General features: G+C 33.0%; 1 protein-coding gene across 1 annotated transcript; it reads right to left on the bottom strand.

Moving 5' to 3' along the window:
- Window positions 1-20,510: 20,510 nt before the first annotated feature.
- LOC123659494 lies at window positions 20,511-21,816 on the bottom strand. Its single transcript, XM_045594710.1, has 4 exons — window positions 21,581-21,816; window positions 21,112-21,435; window positions 20,845-21,050; window positions 20,511-20,569 (listed from the first exon to the last, which is right to left on the bottom strand). Exons 1-4 carry the CDS (start codon window positions 21,814-21,816, stop codon window positions 20,511-20,513), a joined length of 825 nt encoding a protein of 274 aa, XP_045450666.1.
- Between the last annotated feature and the right edge of the window lie 1,313 nt (window positions 21,817-23,129).

Below are 23,129 nucleotides of genomic sequence, written 5' to 3'. Positions count from 1 at the left end.
CCTCGTAGGGTACTCCAGCTATTTCGAGGTAGTTAACGAGGGTTTTTTGTCTATCTTCGTTAATTCTTTGTTCCATAGCCATCATTTTCAAATTGAGGCATTTATTGCTGTTTTCTAGACTTTCATTCCTCTTCTCGAGCACTTTTATCTTAGTTCTAAATGCTGCCATTTCTTCTGCGTATTCATCTACTTTGTTACTGCAATATTCCATAGCTTTTTCTAGTTCCACTAGTTGTTTTTTTACTGCTTTTTCGATGTTCTTTGAAATGTTTTCTATCATTCTGCGGATGTCAATGTTTACTTCCTTAGTTTTAGGAATTTGCTCAATTTCTTCTTCTTGCTCATCATCTTCAGGAACGATAAGTGATGACCTTTGGGGCGATCTGCTCACACAGTCGTCACACGTCCACTCGAGATTTTTAGCTTTGATGACACTTAGCTGTTTGTTGGTGAGACTGGCACATTCGGCATTGGCATGAACCACTATACCACACTTGCTGCAGTGTACTCCAGGATTCTTCTTGGTGATAGATTTATCGCATTGATCACATTTAGTTGGAGCCATTATTGAAGGTAGTTTTAAATTTTTATTAACGAAGCACACACACGTTACTCGTACGAGCGGCGAACGACGAATGTGAATATATGACGGCTTTAATTTTGAAACAACGTCAACATGATCGACGGTCGGTAAATTTTTTGTTCAATTTCTGGCTATCTTTTCCTTCAACCAACGAGGGTGAAACCGCGGGGCCCAGCTAGTACTTACAACTAAAATGTATGTTATTTATTGAAAATGTATTTTTGTCATATGTATATCAGTGAGTTACTAAATTACTATGTTACAAATTGTCAAAAACAAACACCACAGTTTTCGACCGATAATAATTGTTAAATTTTTGTAGCAGTGGTTTGATATTTTATAAAATACTAGCTGTACCGGCGACTTCGTGCGCGTGGATTTCAACAAAAAAGTGTTTTTTCAGTTCACAGAGTTATAAAATAAATAAATTTCTAAAATAAAAGTTGCCTAAGTTACTTCTTATAATATCAGCTATCTGCCAGTGAAAGTCCTGTCAAAATCAGTCCAGCCTATTTAGAGATTAGCCGGAACAAACAAACAGACAGACAGACAGACAGACAAAGATTGTAAAAAATTTTATTTTGATAGGTATATGTACCGTGTATACATCCATATGCATTTAGTAAAAAGCGGTTATTTTAATATTACAAACGGACATTCCAATTTTATTTATTTGTGTATATTTATTTCTTTTGCTAAATACTTTGCTTTTGTAATAATGTAGCAGTCTGTTAAGAATTTACTATTTATTTTTAATACACTGAAACTCCTGTTAATATGAATGTAACGCTTTTCCCTTTCGTGTGCAAACATCACTCTCTGAAAAATTATGAATCTAAGGATCTGTTTTATTATTCTACTTAAATTTGTACAAATAAATTGGAAACACATTACATTCGATAGAAGGAAACCGGATATATCTTTGAGAGCGGACAGACGGATATCCGGTCGGATCATGCTGTACATTGTTCGGTTATTTTTAGCGGACCCTTGTCGCTTATTCGCTTTTATCACATTATAATTTAAGCCCTTTACTCGAGTTTTATGTAGGTCCGTACCACAACGCAGCTGGAAATTTAGAGTAAGCATTTTATCGCTGAGACAGTATTGAATTATTTTATATAAATTGTTATGTCAAATAGTTATAGATTTTATATAGTACATATATACTAGCTAGCCCATAAAGGGGTTTTCCTGTCTTGCAAACAGCCAAACGCGTTAGCTTTATAATAACAGAGCGACATAGTCGCAGTAGCGGTAAAGCTCTTTAATAAAGATTAAAAAATAAAATAAAATTAGTACTTTTCAAGAAAAGTACTAAAACTGTAGATAAAACTTTTTAATAATTAAATGCTGTGTGGTAATATAATGCTGTGTGGTTACGGCATCAAAGAATATAGCCAATACAAATACAAAATACAAAATATATAACAAAGTTCCACTACTACCTTGGAACTTAAAAAGCCGACCCATAGCGGAATCCAACTGCTGGCTTTGAAATACACAGGCCAAAGACGGGCAGCAGCGTCTTCGGTGCGACAAAGCCAGCCCTGCGGTCACCAACCCGCCTGTACAGCGTGGTGACTATGGGCAACACACATGAGTTCACGCCATTTTTGGTGCGAACTTGTGGAGGCTGAAGTGATGATGATGATGATGAAAAATTTATTTTATAGTAGTTAAATAAAAATTCGGCGTGATATAATATATGATCACGTTTTTCTGTCTTGCAATCAAAACGAGAGGCCATTATGTTGTTAAATAAATTTTTGAAGTTAGTTAAGCATGCAAAAGGTTGGATAACGTAATATGGTTTAGTGGCTTGGCAAGCAATCCCGTCTGGTGCACCACTGGTACAGATAATATACTTTTGATTATTATTTTTCCAAAATTTTTGGTAACTTTAATAGAAGGCGTTAAAGTGGGCTCAGTTTTAGTGGCCTCGCTTTGAAGTATCACGTACTGCGGTAAATTGAAGTATAGAGTATGTTTAGAGTTCTGTAGTACGAGGCTTAGAAATGGAGTTCTGTAATTACTTATTAGCTAGACAAGCCAATCCTATTGTTAAGACTCTGCTGAAGTTATTCATTCGTCCTCTGTCTGTTACAGGACTCCTTTCGAGCTATAATAATTATGTCAGAACAGTTGCAGCTTAATCTACCACGCTTCACTACTTCATGTTTGCTATAACATACCAGGAGTAACGATCGCTTGACTAAAATTTTAAAGGGGGCCAAATTCAAGAATAATGTTTATTAAGCGTTTTTTGCTCGACCTTTTGAAACAGTTGCATTAAATACTTTATGATGGTAGAACACGAAGCCTTTCGTGTTGGCGTTCGACTCACACTTAACCATTTTTTATAATGGTCCGATAGAACTTCGTGTCAAATGACAGCTCGCTGTCGGCGACTACAGCAGTCGACAGCATAGATTAAAAATGCACAATACGAATAATATCGCGTGCCAAGACCGCTTTTAAATACATTTTTTTCTCTGCGCTCGTCTTTTGATTGCCTCTGTTTCGTATTTATCCAAAAAAAAAAAAACGAAAACATAAAACAACTAGAAAACGCATACCAGATTTGACTTTCTCATATTTGAGAATCAATATTTTTATGATAGAATAACAACATCTTTCCCTTTGTAAAAATTTTGCTTTATGGCTGTTAATCTGAAATTATTTTAAAGTTGTTGTCACGACTTACTTTTACGAACTTCGTACCCGTGTTTTTATTTTGTGAATATATCGATTTTTCCTAAATTTTCTTTTTTACAAATTATCAATAACGAACATGATGAAAAGAGTTATGTTATTTGGTTGGTAGTCGTTTAGAAGTTTTGCGCGTACATACAAGTTGGTGTTTTATTTTTATTAATTAGATGTATTAACATGAATATGATGAGTCACTTAATATTGAGTACGTTAAACTTTAATAAAACTTGTTTTTAATAATATTATTTCAACTGCTAAAAATAACCAAATAGAAAACGGCAGGTCCATAAAAAAATTCTATGACAGACTAGTTTTCCGACTCGTAAAATGAATGAGACTGTCATGAGCAAATGTCTCAAGATATTAAGGAAACGGGTAGCTCGAAGAACGTATTTCATAAAAGTGCACTCTGAACGCTCCAGCTTTGATTATGTCATTTATTAAAAATAAGTTTCGATTCTATTTTACAATTATATGAATGAAGCTAACTTAATAGATTCAGATAAGAATTTTAAATTATAGTCTAACTTAACTAGTAGTAATATATTCGTTTCGCGATTAAATTATCGTGTATACACCTAATAATAGAAGTTTAATCTACAATTTTAGTACTTTCCAAGAAAAGTACTAAAACTGTAGACAAAACTTTTTAATAATTAAATGCTGTGTCTGTTAATATAATGCTGTGTGGTTACGGCATCAAAGAATATAGCCACCCCATCTCTTCCCGTGGGTGTCGTAAGAGGCGACTAAGGGATAACAAAGTTCCACTACTACCTTGGAACTTAAAAAGCTGACCCATAGCGGAATAACCATCCAACTGCTGGCTTTGAGATACACAGGCCGAAGACGGGCAGCAGCGTCTTCGGTGCGACAAAGCCAGCCGCTTGCCGCTGCGGTCACCAACCCGCCTGCCCAGCGTGGTGACTATGGGCAAAACACATGACTTCACGCCATTTTTGGCGTGAGCTTTTGGAGGCCTATGTCCAGTAGTGGACTGCGAAAGGCTGCTTTGATGATGATGAATAATTAAATAGTTTTATCTACAGTTAACGCTTTCTTTCTCTTCTTCTTTCTCCAAATTCACAGAGGAGCTGGGACGACATTAACTGCAAATTGACTTATGAAAATCTTTTAAGCTGTAGTACAGGTTCGGCGCGTGCTAGGCTTTTGGCCGTGGGTACGCATGAGGCCGGCTACTAGCTTCAGGCGTACCCTTCGTCAAATACAGGAACATTTCTTGAGCCTGACACGCTCCGAATCGCAACCTGTCTACGGCTTGGGGTTCTGGTCTGCGCTCCTCATAAATGTCCCTGTTGCAGTGATGTCGACAAGCTAGGATATCACAGTCTGTCATGCCAAAAAAGTGCAGGCCGCTTCTCGAGACATGCTGCACTTAACGATATCATACGTCGGTACCTTACCACCGTCAACGTGCCAAGTCTACTTGAGCCGACTGGTATTGCAAAAGACGATGGCAAGAGACCGGACAGTATGAGTTAGATTCCATGGAAGATAGGTCGGGTGCTGGTATGGGATGCAACCTGTTCAGACACGCTGGCCCCTTTCCATCTACATGGAACCAACAACAGAACTGGTGCGGCTTGTAAAGCGGCTGAAAAAACTAAAGCATATAAATACAGGGGTCTAGGCTCCGAATGTGATTTTGTCCCATTCAGTGTCGAGACCCTTGGTCCGTGGGGTCCTAGCGCTATAAAACTTTTTAAGGAAATAGCAAAAAGGTTATTCGACGTCACAGGAGACAGAAGAGCTGGCAGCTACTTCGAACAAAGAATTAGTCTAGCTATTCAAAGGGGGAACGCTGCCAGTATCTTCGGAACCTTGCCTAAAGGGACTCCTTTTAATAATATTTTTTAACCGACTTCCAAAAAAGGAGGAGGTTCTCAATTCGACTGTATTTTTTTTAATGTATGTTACTTCAGAACTTTTGACTGGGTGGAGCGATTACGACAAATTTTCTTTTAATCGAAAGGTGGTGTATGTCAATTGGTCCCATTTAAATTTATTTGATATCTAACAACTACTTTTTGAGTTATATCTAATAATGCGTTTTTACTTGACGCTTTTTTCGTCGACCTACGTTGTATTATGCCGCATAACTTTCTACTGGATGTACCGATTTTGATAATTCTTTTTTTGTTGGAAAGGGCATATCCCTAGTTTGGTACCATGATAAGGAAACCAGGATCTGATGATGGAATTCTAGAGAAACTGAGGGCAACTCTCGAAAATCCGTAATAACTTTTTACTGGGTGTACCGATTTTGATAATTCTTTTTTTGTTGGAAAGGGAATATTCCTAGTTTGGTACCATGATAAGGAAACTAGGATCTGATGATGGGATCCTAGAGAAATCGAGGAAAACTCTCGAAAATCCGTAATAACTTTTTACTGGGTTGATAATTTTTAATTTAATCGAAAGCTGATTTTTATCATGTGGTCACATATGAATTTTATCGAGATCTGATAACTACTTTTTGAGTAATCTTTGATAACGTGTAGTTACTTGACTATTTTTTCGTCGATCTACGTTGTATTACTCGTCGATGTAATTGAAGTCGGTTTTTTTCGTTTGCGAGCAAACACGATTATTTTATTAGTTGTTATATTATGTATATATATATAATTTACTATAGTGTATAAAAATATGTATGTTTTAGACATTACAAAATATTCAAATAATACTAACACAAGATGAAGATCTTTGTTTAAATATGGTTAAATAGGTATTTAAATACAAAAAATTTAGCAAAATTATAATGTATTTTCTCTGTTTCAGATTGGAGCTATAGTTTTCGGTTGCTTGGTTCAAAATAATGAACCTTACGTTACAACACAAAACAATTGTTAAGAATAAAGGTATGCCTGTATAATCTATATAATACATGCTTAGTGCTACATTATGATTTCATGCCTGATTGTCGATATCATTTGCATTATTATGAAAATTTTAATAAAAGACATATTTATATAATAGCCCCACAAACGGTTTGATCAAAACATCTCGGAAAACCATGATTACCGTTTAGAGAACAGATTTTGTTAATGGAAATAAGGCTTAAACACAAAACAGACAACAAACAACAAAATAGATAGTTTTAAACTTAAGATTATTGTATATAATCTGTAAGCTTAAATACTATATTATACATTTTCGGCAGAATATTTTGTTTACTATAAGTATAAAATATGAGTACGGTAATAAGCATATATTAAGTATGCAATTACTATTTCCCTACTGTATAAATAATGGTGAAAATGATGAATTAAATATTATTAATGATTATTAATAACTATTAAAACTATAGATTAATGTTAGTAATTGATTGCTCTTTTGATAATTGATAATTGCATTATTATCACATACTCACAACGTTTTAGAATGGATTTTAAAGTATTGACAACAATTTACTATTAATATATTATTAATTAGGTAGGTAGGTATGCATTTGTTCAGGCAGGCAAAGGCTATTTACCCACTACGCTTTCAGAAAGCAAAAGCTCTCTAGGGTAAAAGACACGGAGTGGATTTGACGTTAACGGATTTGAAAATAAGCATACATTGTGGACTTAATCAAAACAATCCTCAACATGATCAAGCCCTCAAAAAACGTTATTTGAATAAAACTCGCTTATAGTTCTTTTACTCTCTTAGTTCACTCATGACATCAGAAAAGTGTTGTCTGAAACTCGAATACATTTTTTTAATAAAAAGTTTGACTTTTATCTGTTCTGTCTTTGGCAAAAACTCACATTACTTTCTTTTACTCTGTTATCACTAGTACTTTGGTATAATTTCTTGTTAAAATTCTCCATAAATTACTGAAAACGACTACGCCAACTAAGTAGAGATGAAACAATCTTGTACTAGGATTTTAAAGTTAATTTTCTGACTGAAACACGAAAGCTTCGAGCGGATAATATTTTAAACAAGTACATTTTCCATTGGCTAAACACTGTTATTTATAAAAATTTGTATAAAATTTTCGTTGAGCGTAAATAAATAGCCCGCTTATAATTAATTAGAACGTAAATTATGAAAAAAGCTGTATTCATGGAACGAAAATATAAATACAAATACAATGTATTGCTGTGTATACTGTATACTGTGCCTACAATATATCTATTACTTGAAACGATTTTACCGATTTCATTAATCTTTATCTTTTAGATCTTTTTAGGAGGTACTAAGGGAATGATTTATATCATGAATATAAAACCACTTCCGCAAATAATGCTACAAGTTTACCTTAAACATATCACGAACTTTTTATAGAACTTTTATTGTCGATCAATTCTGTCATACGTATTTTTTGTGTTGCTTTAACCGTTTAAGCAAAAGAATATTTTTTTCCGTTTTTGTAACATTTCTTATGAATGCTCAGCTCATTTTGGTCGAAATGTGATGGTATATAGCCTTCCTCGGTAAATGGACTATCTAATACAAAAAGAAGTTTTAAATTCGAACCAGTAGTTCCAGAGATTAGCGCGCTTAAACAAAGTAACTAAATAATGTCCAGCTTTATAATGTTAGTATCGATTATTCTAAGAGTGAGAATATAACCGATTTCGCATATACTTAGTATATGTATATTAATGGTTCATAATCACATTTGTTAGTTGTTAGTCGCGTTGGCGCAACGGTCACAGTACGGTTGCACTGGCACTTGCGGTTTCGATCCCCGCACATGACAAACATTTGTATTGGCCATACATATGTTTGCCGGGGTGTTTGTGCAATCCTTGTGGGTTTCCCCACCGTGCCTTGGAGAGCACGTTAGGCCGTCACTCCCGGTTGCTATCATGTACACCTGATAGCGAGCGTTACTCACAGTAGCGAATATATCCGCCAACCCGCATTGGAGCAGCGTGGTGGATTAAGCTCTGATTCTTCTTCTATATGGGGAAAGAGGCAGTGCAGCAGTGGGATATTACAGACTGAAGCGCAGTCACATTTTACATTTTAAATTAGATATGAATACGTGAACAGTATTTCCATCTTTTGTAGTTTCTTTCGTGTCGTTGTTGGTATACATGCATAAAAACAAATACATAACATTCGTACATGCCGCGGTAAAAAATGTAAATATACATACATATTTCTTTTCCCCCTCTTATGCTTATCTACTTTATATATATTTTATTCGGATGTAATGTATGACATATTCACACGATTTGTGTAAAAAAAAAAAACGTTTTTTAACAAGTATTTAACAGCTAACTTATGTGAATGTTTGTGTAACATAACTTTTTACTCATACTTCAAATGTGTCAGTTTGTAAAGATAATCTTATACTATTAAACTAATTAACTGTCGGTAAATAAATATTATTCATATTTTATACATATGTAATTCGTATTTAAATATGATTTCCAAAAAACACGATGTACTAAAAATACCAGCTAAGCCCGGTCACCCAGGTAGGTACTATAGTAATTATTTACACAAAATATTAAAGTTAATTAGGAACGAACTAAAAGTGAAATTACTATACAAACTCAGTAGTATAAACGAATTTAAATATCATAAAAATTTTAAAAGATAGAAAACTAATTTATCCATACTTGTTACAAAATTTCTATATTTTTTTAATTTAAGTGTTGACTTTGTTCAAATTGATATATTAAACATTGATAACACCATTATGTTTGCAATATTGTATCACAAAGGTGAAGGCTGGAGATGTAAACAGGTGCTTATTATTTAGTGTGACAAAGCGCTATCACACGGAGACAGAGACGAGCGGGTTGCGATAAGGCACGAGCCTCGCTATCAGGAGGCTTTTTATCTCCGAGATGCGACCTCGTTTCGAGCTTACTTTTATTCATCCCCCCTTTTAACTTAACATAAGTTTTTTTCAATGGGAAGGCTGAGAAAAATAAAACGAGAAAGCCATGCTTATAAAGTATTTTAACAATTGAAGGCTACATTTTTTGAGGAATATAAATCAAACATCGTAGAGTTTTGAAAGTTTTTACTTTATTCTTTTTTTTTAATTCAAGGTGTTTAAATACGTCAGTACTGTAAACCAAACACATATGTGTATGTATATCCTTAAATTTTGAAATACTAAGTTATTCTAGTTCATGGATTTATTTAGACTTTAGACTAGCTTTCATTAATCATTATAAATTTAGTAAACATTTGTAAATAATAAATGATCGAATATTATTTTATTTAACCGACTTCAAAAAACGAGTAGGCGGCTTAATTCGACCGTATATATTCATGACGTCGATACCTTTTGATGTGTTACCAATTCCCGTGAAACACACCCGCACTATTCTCACTTACTGCACGGCGACCAATGGCTCACTGCCCGTTAAATTTAAAATCACTCGCAGAAAATATTTTGGCTTCTTAAGATCACTGGTGGTCCGCGTAACACTTGTTAGGTACCATTGTTGTATGAGGATTTACGCAAAAAAATTACGCATCAAATAGGGAAATTTCAAAAAAAAGCAACGTTTGTTTCAACATCACGTATTTGACCGTTAGCGGAACTGGACAACGTCTCTCATGTCAGTTCGTAGTCAATACTTTTGAGAAACCATTAACAGCTGAGAGCGATCATTTTTATTTTTACTTACTTCAAAAAAGGAGAAGGTTAGTCAATTCGACCGTATATATATATATATATATTTATGTATGGTCAGGGATAACTTCGTCGCTTATGAACCAATTTTGATAATTATTTTTTTGTTGGAAAGGAGGTAAGGAAACCAGGATCTGATGATGGGATCCCAGAGAAATCGTGGGAAACCCTTGAAAATCCGCATAACTTTTTATTGGGTGTACCGATTTTGATCATTTTTTATTTAGTCGAAAGCCGATGTTTATCATGTGGTCACATTTAAATTTCATCGAGATCTGATTACAACTTATGGAGTAATCTTTGATAATGCGTTTTTACTTGACTATTTTTTCGTCTACTAACGTTGTTTTACTTGTCGATGTAATTGAAGTCGGTTTTTTTCGTTTGCCAGCAAACACAATTATCATCATAATTAGTGAGATAGAATATAGTCTTGAATAAAAAATTGACCGCTCCAGCGGGATTCGAACCCGCGTCTCCGACTGACCGTGTCGGATCCCGCTGGAGCGGTCAATTTTTGATATGATATTCAAAATGTTTAGAATCCCTAATGTGTGGGTAACACAAAAATAAAATCGACATATTAGAATATAGTCTTTTGCATACCACTCAGCAAATATTCACATTAAATAGTCATCTATACAAATAAATATTTAAACATAAATTTAGTAATGTACAAAGGCGGTCTTATCGCTTAGTAACGATCTCTTCCAGATAACCTTTTGATAGAGGAAAATATGCACTGAAAAGGTAGGTTCAGCAGTGTAATAATCTGTATTTGTAAATAAAACATTATGTATGCGAAAATGATGCATTTTGTTCCCTACATAAAACAATACACAAAATGTTGCGTTCCTAATTCGTAGCAGTATATAGTTATGCCATGTTTGCATTATGCTGGTAAAATAGTCTAATAGAGATGAATTTAGTCAGTAAATTTTTCTAAAAGCTCGGTCGAGTACGTTGTGTAATGTAATTTAGCTAGGTCGATGTATTGTGCTCCATTTTTTCGGCCAAGTTAAGAGAATCCCCTACGAACGTCTCTGTTAACCGGGTTTCCGGTTGAACATATCCAAATATCGATTTATATTCAGTCGAGTTCATTTACAGATTCGAAAAATCATTTTGTAAAATGTCGGTCATTCGTGTACTCCGCTTGATCGAGATGAATGACTTTTGAGCAGTAGTTGTGAATTTGTTACTTGGTAAGTGACCGTGAAAGGTTATAAACTTGGCAACTAATTTACTATACAAAGAGCAAGTTCAGATACCAAAAAAACTTATATTTTTTAAATATTTATTTATTTTTAGAGGGTATATTCATAAACTGAATATATCACTCTCATAGGGGCTTATATTAATCTTATCTACGCTTAACTACTAGTTTGTGAAAGTAACATCACTACAGCCTCCGCTGGCATTTGATTGCTCAAAATCACATTACACAGACTCAAATCGAAAATTTAAGGCGTAAACTATGATTATTTATATACTCGTATTTCAAACATGTCAGTTTTAATTATTATTATTAATTATTTATGTTATATATGAATTTCATATTGAAAATAAAGGTAAAAGTTGTTTTTCCCACAAATATTTAAAAGGTTATTTTTAAATCAAACCAATTTCACGTCTTAAAATAGAACTTTGCTGCAATCAAGAAATAAATTAATTTTTAAATGAAATCTCAAATAAAATTGTATAATTTTAACTGTACGGTTTTGAATACTGGAGTGGTTAATGTTATGTTTATGTAATTAGCTGTCGAGATGTTTATACATAATGTGAAGAGTATTTAAAAAGTATAATTATTTATATATTCATAATCTGAAGAATCGGCAATTTATACCTATTTTCTCGGTTACTCTCATAGTGATAATGTGTAAACATAATGTCACAACTTATATTACTTATTACATTATTTATAATCTTAAAAAGCTTATAAAAGTTGATGCAATTTATATTTGTTTATTTTGTTTGTGTGAAATATTTCTAATGTCACCAAATGACTAGAAAATTTTAAATATTGCACGTAAAATGAAAAATTAATATCCAACAAGAAAGAAATATTTTATGAAATTCATTTTTCAGCAACACATTACACAGGCTTTTGTTACTCTTTTTGTAATTGATTGTATGAGCAGCTTAGTAAAACGGCTACCATTTGCAAGACGGCGCGATTATCCGTTAGAAATATCACAGGAAATATTCTTAAGCTTGCATCTGATTTATGTTTAAAATAATGAATCTAAACGACTGTTTTAAAGGTACTATAGTTTTGTTCAAAATTAAAGACACAAATTTTTTTGTGCGAGATAAAAAACCTAAAAATTAGTATTTTAGTTTTTAATTACCTTTTAAATTTTTTGTCACTAAATCATTTTTGTTGGTTAACCTTTGCTGCTTACACACTATTAATTATTATATATAAATAATTAAATATACTATGAAACAATGCGAAGATTGATTTATGATGTTAACTATGGCACCAAATTTGTTATAACACCTGTTTGTCTTCTCTGTAAAGCCAATTGCTTACATATCCTTATACCGATCAATCTTCTTCTTTTATTTTCGGTCCTACGTGATATTGGCCAAATTATCTCTGCTCCTTTGTCACTATTGAAAGTCATCGAACCGTATAAATGAATGAATACATTCTTACATCACATCATCATTACAGCCTATACAGTCCACTGCTGGACATAGGCCTCCACAAGTTTACGCCAAAAATAACGTGAACTCATGTGTTTTGCCCATAGTCACCACGCTGGGCAGGCGGGTTGGTGACCGCAGTACTGGCTTTGTCGCACCGAAGACGCTGCTGCCCGTCTTCGGCCTGTGTATTTCAAAGCCAGCAGTTGGATGGTTATCCCGCCATCGGTCGGCTTCTTAAGTTCCAAGGTGGTTGTGGAACCTTGTTATCCCTTAGTCGCCTCTTACGACACCCACGGGAAGAGAGGGGGTGGCTAAATTCTTTAGTGCCGTAGCCACACAGCACAAGTACCAAAGTACCAAGTAGCAAAAGTACCTTATTATTTCTAAAATAAAACATTTCAGCACACCGAGTTTTACTATAGGGTTAATATTTAACATTTCGTAACTCAGTGGATTAATAATTCACAACAAAGCAAAGGAAAATTCAATGATTTCATAATGTATTGATTAATTTATAATTTTCTTGCCTCTTTACGTACTCTCGTTGTCAACACATCAAACTCAGTTATTTTATCCTCACAAATATGAACTTTTTACATCACATGCTTAATCTTTATTAATACTTGTCATTAATCTGAACATAATATAATTAATTGTATATAGCAGTAGTATGTATTTATTGATTATGTATATAACATATCTAAAAAACAATTATATAAAAGGCACCGTTCGCAGTATCATCCTTGTTGACACTTATGGCAATTTATTATGAGTACTTATTTTATGAGTATTTATATTATGTCATTGGATTTTATAGTCTATACGAACCTTGGTAATTATTTAAAGTAGATATTTCACTGTTCATTGTTTTAAACCTTCTTAAAAAGCTGTCTCTTTACTATAGTTGTACGTACAATTATTTAGTTTACTTAGATGTTAAAAAAGTATTTACCTTAATCAAGTCTACAATTTTTATATACCCTAGATGGAGTCACGCTACGACGCCTCCCATCATGCATATTATTAACAAAGTTATCAAAGACTGTATCTTAAAATATGCGAATAGTTTTACGATGACGTTTTTATGGATAGAGTCGAGATGGCCCAGTTGATAATTCTATCAATATGTGTGAAAATATGTGTTTCAAAAATTTGGGGAATTTGTAAAAAGTTCCGATTCTTCTTTCTTAAAAGAAGCCATGCTTTTACAATATGATTTTAGGCTTACAATATCATTCAGTGTTATTTTAAAAAATGGTGGGTAACAAGGGTAAAGTAAATATTCACACATTAACCACCCGCTCTTATTATTTCTCTTCCTCTTATTGAGTTAGTACATAGTATTGTAAAAAATAAAAAAGTGTTCAATTAACAGTTAGTTATTATTATCTATACTAATATTATAAAGAGGTAAAGTTTATAACTTTGTTTGTATGTAGGGGGTAATCTTCGCAAATACTGATCCGATCATGAAAATTCTTTCACTAACAGAAAGCTACACTATTCAGGAGTGACATAGGCTATATTTTATTGTAATTGAAGAAATAATTCAGTAAATAAGAAAAAGATTAAAATATAATATCAAAATGGTAAATAAACTAGCGCCATCTATCGCTATTAGAAAAGAATTTATTAGTCTTTCGACGTTATTAATTTAGTCTTATTTTAGTCTATCGACGACGTTTTCTCGATTTTTGATAGATGGCGTTGGAGCAACATATTATTTATATAAGTGCTATAAAATTTGTTCTTTAAAGTATGTTATTTGGTTAATATAATAATAATTAACGTCCAACGAAGTGGACACGGGTAGGCTAGTCCATAATATAGGAAAAAAATAACGTTTTATTTAAAAGCAACTATTATTACTGTCTGTTATTGTATCGTTGTAGCATTACTGATTCACGTTTTCGTTCTAGAAATATTGGTAGTTGTTTGTATAAATATATGTAAGTAGGTTTGCTTGTCGACAAAAAAGAGGTCAGGTTGTTTATGACACTCATAAAAAAGTTGTTTGTTGGTTTTAGTTGTCAAAAAATAATTATATTTACGTACTACGTCATACTTTATTTTTATGCATATAAATATTTATGTTGATTAACGCTAATTATTTAAAACAATGAACATTATAAAAATAAAAATTAAGTCCTTTTAAAATAAAAAAAAGTGAACGACGAATTTTTGTTACAAGTAGATATACTAGTCGAGTTAAAAAAATATTAGCAATGTTCTTCTCATATATTACGATTCTAAATATTTAAGAGAAAAACGAGCCAGCCTTTCCGTTCCCAGTCAAGACGAAGAATATTACACATTTGACTAAATTATTACTTTTATAAAAATAATATTAATGAATGAAATTTAACGATCATTTAAAATAATAATGGTGTGAAACCTCACCATTAACCGTAAACCTGAGAACTTTTAGATACACGGACCCTTATGATTATTACAGTGGATTACGTTACCAAAACTGACGATGGGTATATGATAGTTATTTAAATATTACGAAGTAAATTAAGCGGTAATTCTGTGCAGATACTCGAAGAGTCGGAAAATAGACAGAGTAATTTTCTATTTACCAAAACATCAGTATACTACAGTAAATTACTGTTTTGTCAGTACTTATCTTTATTTTTTTCATAATTGATATTCTTGATCATAGGAATGAAGAGTGATTTTGGAATAGGTATAGCGTTCGTTAAAAAAAAAAACATCCATGAAACCGTTTTACAGGCTCTGGTATCGCGTGTCTGTCGATCGAATATTTGGCGTGTTTTGGGGCTGTTTGTGGTTGCAGTATTGCAGTAACAAAGGACGCTTACGGCGTTCTAAAGCTATCTACGAACACTACATCTACAACACATAAAATAATACATAATGGATTGCTATAAAAATGTAGGCATTACAAAGAGGTGAAAAGAAAATATTATATATTTGTCTCTATTTTTAAGGGAATACAGTTTTTAAATCTATGCAAACTCCAGGTGAACGATTCACGTTTCAATCGAATTCGGCGTTTACAATGATTGAATAGAAGCATTCAATAACTTAGATTGCTTGGTTATATCATTCGGTACAAAGTATCCGGCAGACGAAGGCGAATTTGAGTTTATTTTGTTTGCCAAGTTTTCGCAGCGTTTACTTCTGCTTATTTTTAAATACTATACCTATCTGTATTAACTATATATATCTAGTTCCTAACTATATATATATATATATATATATATATATTATTGTTTAATTAAAATATAAAATGTAGGTAGATTTTTCAACTGGGGCGTGAATTTTAATTATATATTTCTCCTACGTCGGAGCCTGATGTTTTATAAACTGTAAACATGTTCCAACTTGGCATTCCCGTGTGTTTTTGTAGTTTCGCTCATTCTGCTTGTACACACTTATTAAAAAGTGACGAGCACGCTTGTTTAATAAAAGAGAATATACTCCTTATCACAATTAATTACAAGTGTGAAATTAATTAGAGGAGATAGTTCCGGTTCCGATAGTTACTCGTGTAAACAGACATATTAATACTTTTAACAACCTTTATCTTACTCCAATGTGATATTGATTTGTTTTTTATCAGTTGTAATTTGATTCGGGCTCAAATTTGAGATTATGTTGGAGTTTGTTGTTATTAATTAGGGTAACACTGATAAATGAAACAAGTGAGTATTTTTTACCGACTTCAAAACAGGACAAAGTTCGACTCAAATCCGACTTTTTTATGTGTATTATAACTTTTTACTGGTTGTACCGATTTTGTTGATTGTCTTTTTAATCGAAAGATGGTGCTTGTTGTGTGATAAATCGAGAAAGAGGCCTATTCCTAGCAGTGGGATGTTACAATCTGAATCCGGTAATAATAATAATAAGAATTATAAATGTTCCCAATGAATGACAACCTACTTAATTTCAATCGTCAACCTATACCTAGTGTCAAATAAGGTGATCTGTGTCTAATTTAATTATTAAGTCTCTACGTTTATTTAATGAAATATTCGCTAAATATTTACTTTGTGATTAATATTTTATTAAATCCATAAAAATATTGCAAAATAAGGAACGTGAGTAATAAAAAGAGACTTGAACAATAGGCGATAGATGAGACTTGAATATTTAATTTATTTATTATAATAACAAAATGCTGTTCTTTTGTTGTATAAGAAAAGTCTTGTCAAGTTATTAAAGCCGTATTTACGTCTTATTTTTCTTTGTTTGCGAATTCGTAATCGACCGGTATCGGCGCCTTCTATCAGAAGGAAGTATAAGCGGAGATAAGAAAAATAATTTACATTATAATGAGAATATTTTAGCCATTTGATATAAAGTTAAATTTATGTTCAAAGTCATTAAATCGCATCGGAAGACAAAATTTATATTCTTTATTAGTGATTCGTAAATTTTTTTATTAACAAGCTAATTGAAAGAATATTTTTGATTGCTAATTATAAAAAAAAAAATATTTCATGTCCATACATTTTTACTTTTCTAAAAACGAAATTTTCTGTCTCTAAATAAAATATTACATCCTGACCCTCTGGCTGGACAATGTTACAGAATTTTCTTATCATTAAAGAAATATAATGAGATAAAATTTCATAGAACTGCCATAATGAGGTAGTGATTTTAGATAATAAGTCCGTGTCCAAATAGACATTTATTAACGTCAGCTTTTCCTTAAGTTCTTCACTTGCACTTTATCAAGCTCAGAGTACTAGAGATAAAAGATTATACACATTTATATTTATCATATTCGACATCGGTTCGTGGAATTACACAGACATACACACATAACAAATGAACGTTATTATTTGAGATAAATCAATACGTCACACATTCTTTTTTACACGCTTTTTATTAGCTTCACCTGTTTGTATGTTTGTAACCGACTCCTTCGCTTCTTAGGACTTCATTTTAACCAACTTCAAATGTCTAGATTTAATTAAAAATTAGTAGACTTATCGAGGACCGATGACAATACACTAGTTTGACAAGATTATATCTTTTTAGTTAGGTATATAGTATGTTATAAAAGCGTGTTTTTTTAGGTCTTTTTTATATCTTAATATATATAAATCTCGTGTCACAATGTTTGTCCTCAATGGACTCCTAAACTACTTAACCGATTTTAGTCAAATTTGCACACCATGTGCAGTTTAATCCAACTTAAAAGATAGGCTATATTTTATTTTGATATATTATGTTATTATTATATTTCAGAAAAAAATAAGGTGATACGAAGTTCGCCAGGTCAGCTAGTTATTTATTATTTTTCTTACAAAGTATATGATTTACTGTATTTTTATAAAATAAAATATACAATTTAGAAATATTGTAATAACTTTAATTCGGTTCCAGATATTTTTGTTTCTCATTTATAGTTATTATGGGAGATGTTCTGTCATTGTTGATACGTATATAACTAAAGCATGCTTCAAGAGTAACGTTGTTAAGTATTTTAATAAAGCTACAATACCCACCTCGGGGGCTAAATGTAATTTGGTTGTCGTCAAGAGCCTCTTCATCGGTGTAGTGAATCCGTTCGCCTAGTAGACTAAGGCGGGCTTCTCCTTGAGAGACAATGCTTTATTTTATTAACAATAGATTCTTTCAATGTCTCGTTTGTTTTAATTTTGACCTTTGCTTATTTCGTTTACTAAGATTTTCATTTACAGCTTGATTTGTTTTGTTTACTAATAATTAAATACTGTAATTACAAGTCGAAAAATTTAGACTTAAAATAACTAAAATCATGAAACACATTTTCATGTTTCAATGACTCATCATCATCATCATCATTACAGCCTATACAGTTCACTGCTGGGCATAAGCCTCCACAAGTTTACGCCAAAAATAACGTGAACTCATGTGTTTTGCCCATAGTCACCACGCAGGGCAGGCGGGTTGGTGACCGCAGTACTGGCTTTGTCGCACCGAAGACGCTGCTGCCCGTCTTCGGCCTGTGTATTTCAAAGCCAGTAGTTAGATGGTTATCCCGCCACCGGTCGGCTTTTTAAGTTCCAAGGTGGTAGCGGAACTGTGTTATCCCTTAGTCGCCTCTTACGACACCCACGGGAAGAGAGGGGGTGGCTATATTCTTTAGTACCGTAGCCACACAGTACAGTACCGTAGCCACACAGTACAGTACCGTAGCCACACAGTACAGTACCGTAGCCACACAGTACAGTACCGTAGCCACACAGTACGTGGTCAATGACTACTAATTGTAAATTCAACTAAAGAATTATATTATTTTTTTAACTGTGTTATCCCTTAGTCGCCTCTTACGACACCCACGGGAAGAGAGGGGGTAGCTATATTCTTTAGTACCGTAGCCACACAGTACAGTACCGTAGCCACACAGTACAGTACCGTAGCCACACAGTACAGTACCGTAGCCACACAGTACAGTACCGTAGCCACACAGTACAGTACCGTAGCCACACAGTACGTGGTCAATGACTACTAATTGTAAATTCAACTAAAGAATTATATTATTTTTTTATTATTTTATATTAATTAAAAAGTAAAGGACTTAAAGCAGTATACATTTTTTTGATTCCAGTGCAAATAGATGTACAAAATTTTATTTTTTATCTCGCATCTTTTTTTTTAGTTTCTCGTAATTTTATAATATTGAATGTGTGTTTTTTTCGTTCTCACGGATTAGGCATCTTAGAAAATGTTACATGACATAAACTTTCTCACTTAAAAAAACTACTTTTCTCATATAAAAAATGCTAAGTTCCTTAAGAATACTGATATTTTTTCAAATATACAACCAACTTATTAGATCTTCGATTTTTTAGGATTGAACATTTTAAGATAGTCAGTCAGGCTATAACAATATATATATATATATATATATATATATATATATATATATATATATATATATATATATATATATATATATATATATATATATACAGATAGTAGCACTATTAAATGATGATTTTTGAGGAAGAGCAGTATCAATATATTTTATTACACATCGGTAGTGTTTAAAATTGACTTTTTTCCTTTTTGCTTGACTAGAAAATAATTCTTTGAAAGATAAGTTCCATCTTTACTATCAACCATACATATAATATTTCTATATTTTATAGTAAAATATAGTTTATAAATATATTATTCCTTGATTATTTTCTTTTGAAATATGATGTTACTTGGTAATACAGTTTATAACCCGTGTTAATACACTAAAGCTCTCGATTTTATTGCTGACAGTGAATAGAGTTAACGTACAGGTAACGAGAGGCGATGTTCACCCGTCGACACCGGAACTCATTTTCATCGGCAAATGAGCTTTGATGACACACTCCACGCTCGAGCACCCTCCCGTATACGTTGCAAGTCTATGATCATCAAGATTTTACTACTAATTAAATTTTTTATCGTTAGTAGTTCGGCTCAGTCTACTTTAATTAATGGATGCCATTCAGTCATATCGTGTACGATGTCACTTTATGATGATATTTTAAGGAGCTTGTATTTAATAGAATAAGTTAAACAGAAGTAAGTCAATAATGATGTCAGACACAAGACTTGTATTTAATAGAATAAGTTAAACAGAAGTAAGTCAATAATGATGTCAGAGACAACGGATTTAATTCTTATAATAATAATAATGCGAAAATTACGTTATTAAATGTATGTTACATGGTTATGCGTATTTGTAGACATTTGAAAAGTTACCAACAAACGTATAAAATATTTAGTAGCTTAAAGTTATCTTCCTCACATAAAAAAATTATAACAATAAAATAAAATTTAATATATATGTTACCGGCCAAACCCGATTTCAGGACAAACTAGTTTTGCCTAGGCTAAACTAGTTCTTCCTATACGTGTTAGGATTAACTAGTATAGCCTAGGCAAAACTAGTTTATTCTTAACCCGATAGGATAAACCAGTTTAGGCTAGTCCAAACTAATTTGTCCTAAGCCCGATAGGATAGACCAGTTTAGGCCAGGCCAAACTAGTTGATCCTGATATAAATACGCACACTTTAGGATAAACTGGTATGGCCTAGTCTAAACATTATAGTATATCAAGAAAGTCAAAATAAATGGATAAAGTGAATAAAATACTCTGTAATTGAAAAAATAATCATTTTTATTAAAACCATAATGATTCGTCGTTAAAAATTATAGATAATTGGTAATACAAACAATTATACTATAACAAATAATAAGTGTTTTTTAATAGAAGCAATAATCATATCTCAATTATTAAAATTGTTATTTATTTTTACATGGTTTACTTTGGTGGCACTTAGAATTGCAGAGTATGAGTGCCTTCTTGCACTGGCATCTGTTTGTGGAACAGTTTTTGTAGCAGCTGCATCTCAAAAAACCTTGGCCTGATCCAACTGAATGTTCCGTAGCTGCAGTCCTTAACGATATTTCAGAGCCTTGGTTTACATCTGCTACTTCTAAAAAAGTTTGATTGCAAATGCCGAATTCTGATCTGAAAAAATAAAGTAAAAACATATTAGGTACTTTAAAATATCATTAATGCTTCAACCTGCAATATTGATTCGTCATTTTTCTGAAGAATAACTCCAATAATGTTTCTGAGATCACCTTTGCCTTTGTCAACATCTGGAATCGGTATAGTCACATTATCTCCAATGTTGGCAGGTGGATGAGACTTGTCAGAAGTAGCTTTCATTTTCTTAGCGTGTTTCACAAGATTTTCTGCTGCAGTTGCTCTAGCTTTATGAATGTCATTTTCAGATGAAGAAACTTTTTCTCGATTACTAACTTCGACAACGTTATCATTTCTATCTTCTGTTAGGTTAACATTACGAGCATCTTTTATTGCCTTCCTTAAATCATCTTCATCCTGAATCCTGATTTATGATTTCTTGCGGCAAAGAGGAAGTCGAAAGTCCTACTCTGGGTTCTTTTCCAAATAATGCCTTGTATGGTAATTATTTTATCCCTGAATGGTAGGCGCGGTTTTTCATGAATTGAACGTATCTCAAACCTTCTGACCCTATCGTATTCTCAATATCTTGATTGGCACGTTCAACTGAGCCCTGGCTTTGACTGTGTCTGGCAAGCTCACTTATAACATTATTTACAAATTCCCTACCGTTATCAGATTGAAGAATGCACGGCGCTCCTATAGTTAGAAATATATCATTCAAATGGTAAGCCACCTCTGCCGCCCTCTTACATTGTAGAACGCGAAGCAGAACAAATTTTGTTAGATGGTCTTGGTAAACCATAATAAATTGTTTTCTAATGTTTACGCGAATTTTACTCATTTAATGAAACAACTTTTTTCGGATTTTATCGCGGTTTATTATTATCTTTTGATTCCCGACGTTTCGGATACTTTACAGCAACCATGGTCACGGGAGGACAGTCCTCAAAAAAGTTGTTTCATTAAACCATAATAAATTTAAAATTTCCATCTGGTTGTGTCTGAAAATCAATCAGATACCTGGCACCTACTATTCATTTCCGAATGAAGTATGAGCTTAGAGATTAATCCTCTTTTCTTCTTTGTTTTATTTTGATGACAGACACTACACATAGGTAAATACAAGCTTATCATTTCTTTTGTGATATTGGCATATTTTTTTTATCCGTCTCCGATCTGTCCCGAAATTTTGTTTAGACTGTTTAGACTAGGCCATACCAGTTTATCCTAAAGTGTGCGTATTTATATCAGGTTCAACTACTTTGGCCTGGCCTAAACTGGTTTATCCTATCGGGTTAAGGACAAACTAGTTTTGCCTAGGTTATACTAGTTAATCCTAACACATATAGGAAGAACTAGTTTAGCCTAGGCAAAACTAGTTTGTCCTGAAATCGGGTTTGGCCGGTAACATATATAAGTAAATAATTAATCATTAAATAACAAAAATTATAACATATTGCAGACGTTTTTTTTTTTATTACATTTGTGTATACGCTTCGCTTCAGCCTGTAATATGCTGTATAGGCATCTTTTCCCGTGTAGAAGAAGGATCAGAACTTAATCCACCACGCCGCTCCAATGAGGGTTTGCGGATATATTTCCTACTACATGAGTATCAATCGCTATCACGTGTACATGATAGCAACTGGTACCGACGGCTTAACGTGCTCTCCGAGGCACGGCAGGGAGACACAATGACTGTACAAACACCCACTATGGCAAAAATCTGTATGACCAATACAAATGTTTGTCACGTGCGGGAATCGAACCCTCAACCGACAGCGCAACAGCCACAAACCAGTGCTGCGACCGTTACGCCAACGCCTTTTTGTGTATACATATAGTAAAATTCTTCAACAAAACTAAATATTAATAACGTGAACAGTAAATAAGCAAAAATTGTTCTGTAGTGCAGGTTGGGACGTGTAGAGTGAGCAAGCGTGCGGGCGTAGCGTGATATGTAGCATGCATCAACGCATCGTAGCTGTTATACTCGTAGTTACTTTATATTGTATTGTCAGCTTCGTAGAATGATACGTAAATATTTATAAAAGTTGTGCGTCATGCAGATGCGACACGTTTTATTATCCCACATCATTTAAAACTAAAAATTTT

The sequence above is a fragment of the Melitaea cinxia genome, chromosome 2 (genome assembly GCF_905220565.1).
Source record: "Melitaea cinxia chromosome 2, ilMelCinx1.1, whole genome shotgun sequence".
Classification (NCBI taxonomy): domain Eukaryota; kingdom Metazoa; phylum Arthropoda; class Insecta; order Lepidoptera; family Nymphalidae; genus Melitaea; species Melitaea cinxia.
The sequence above is the reverse complement of the archived record's forward strand: the minus strand, read 5'-3'. Positions and strand labels throughout refer to the sequence as shown.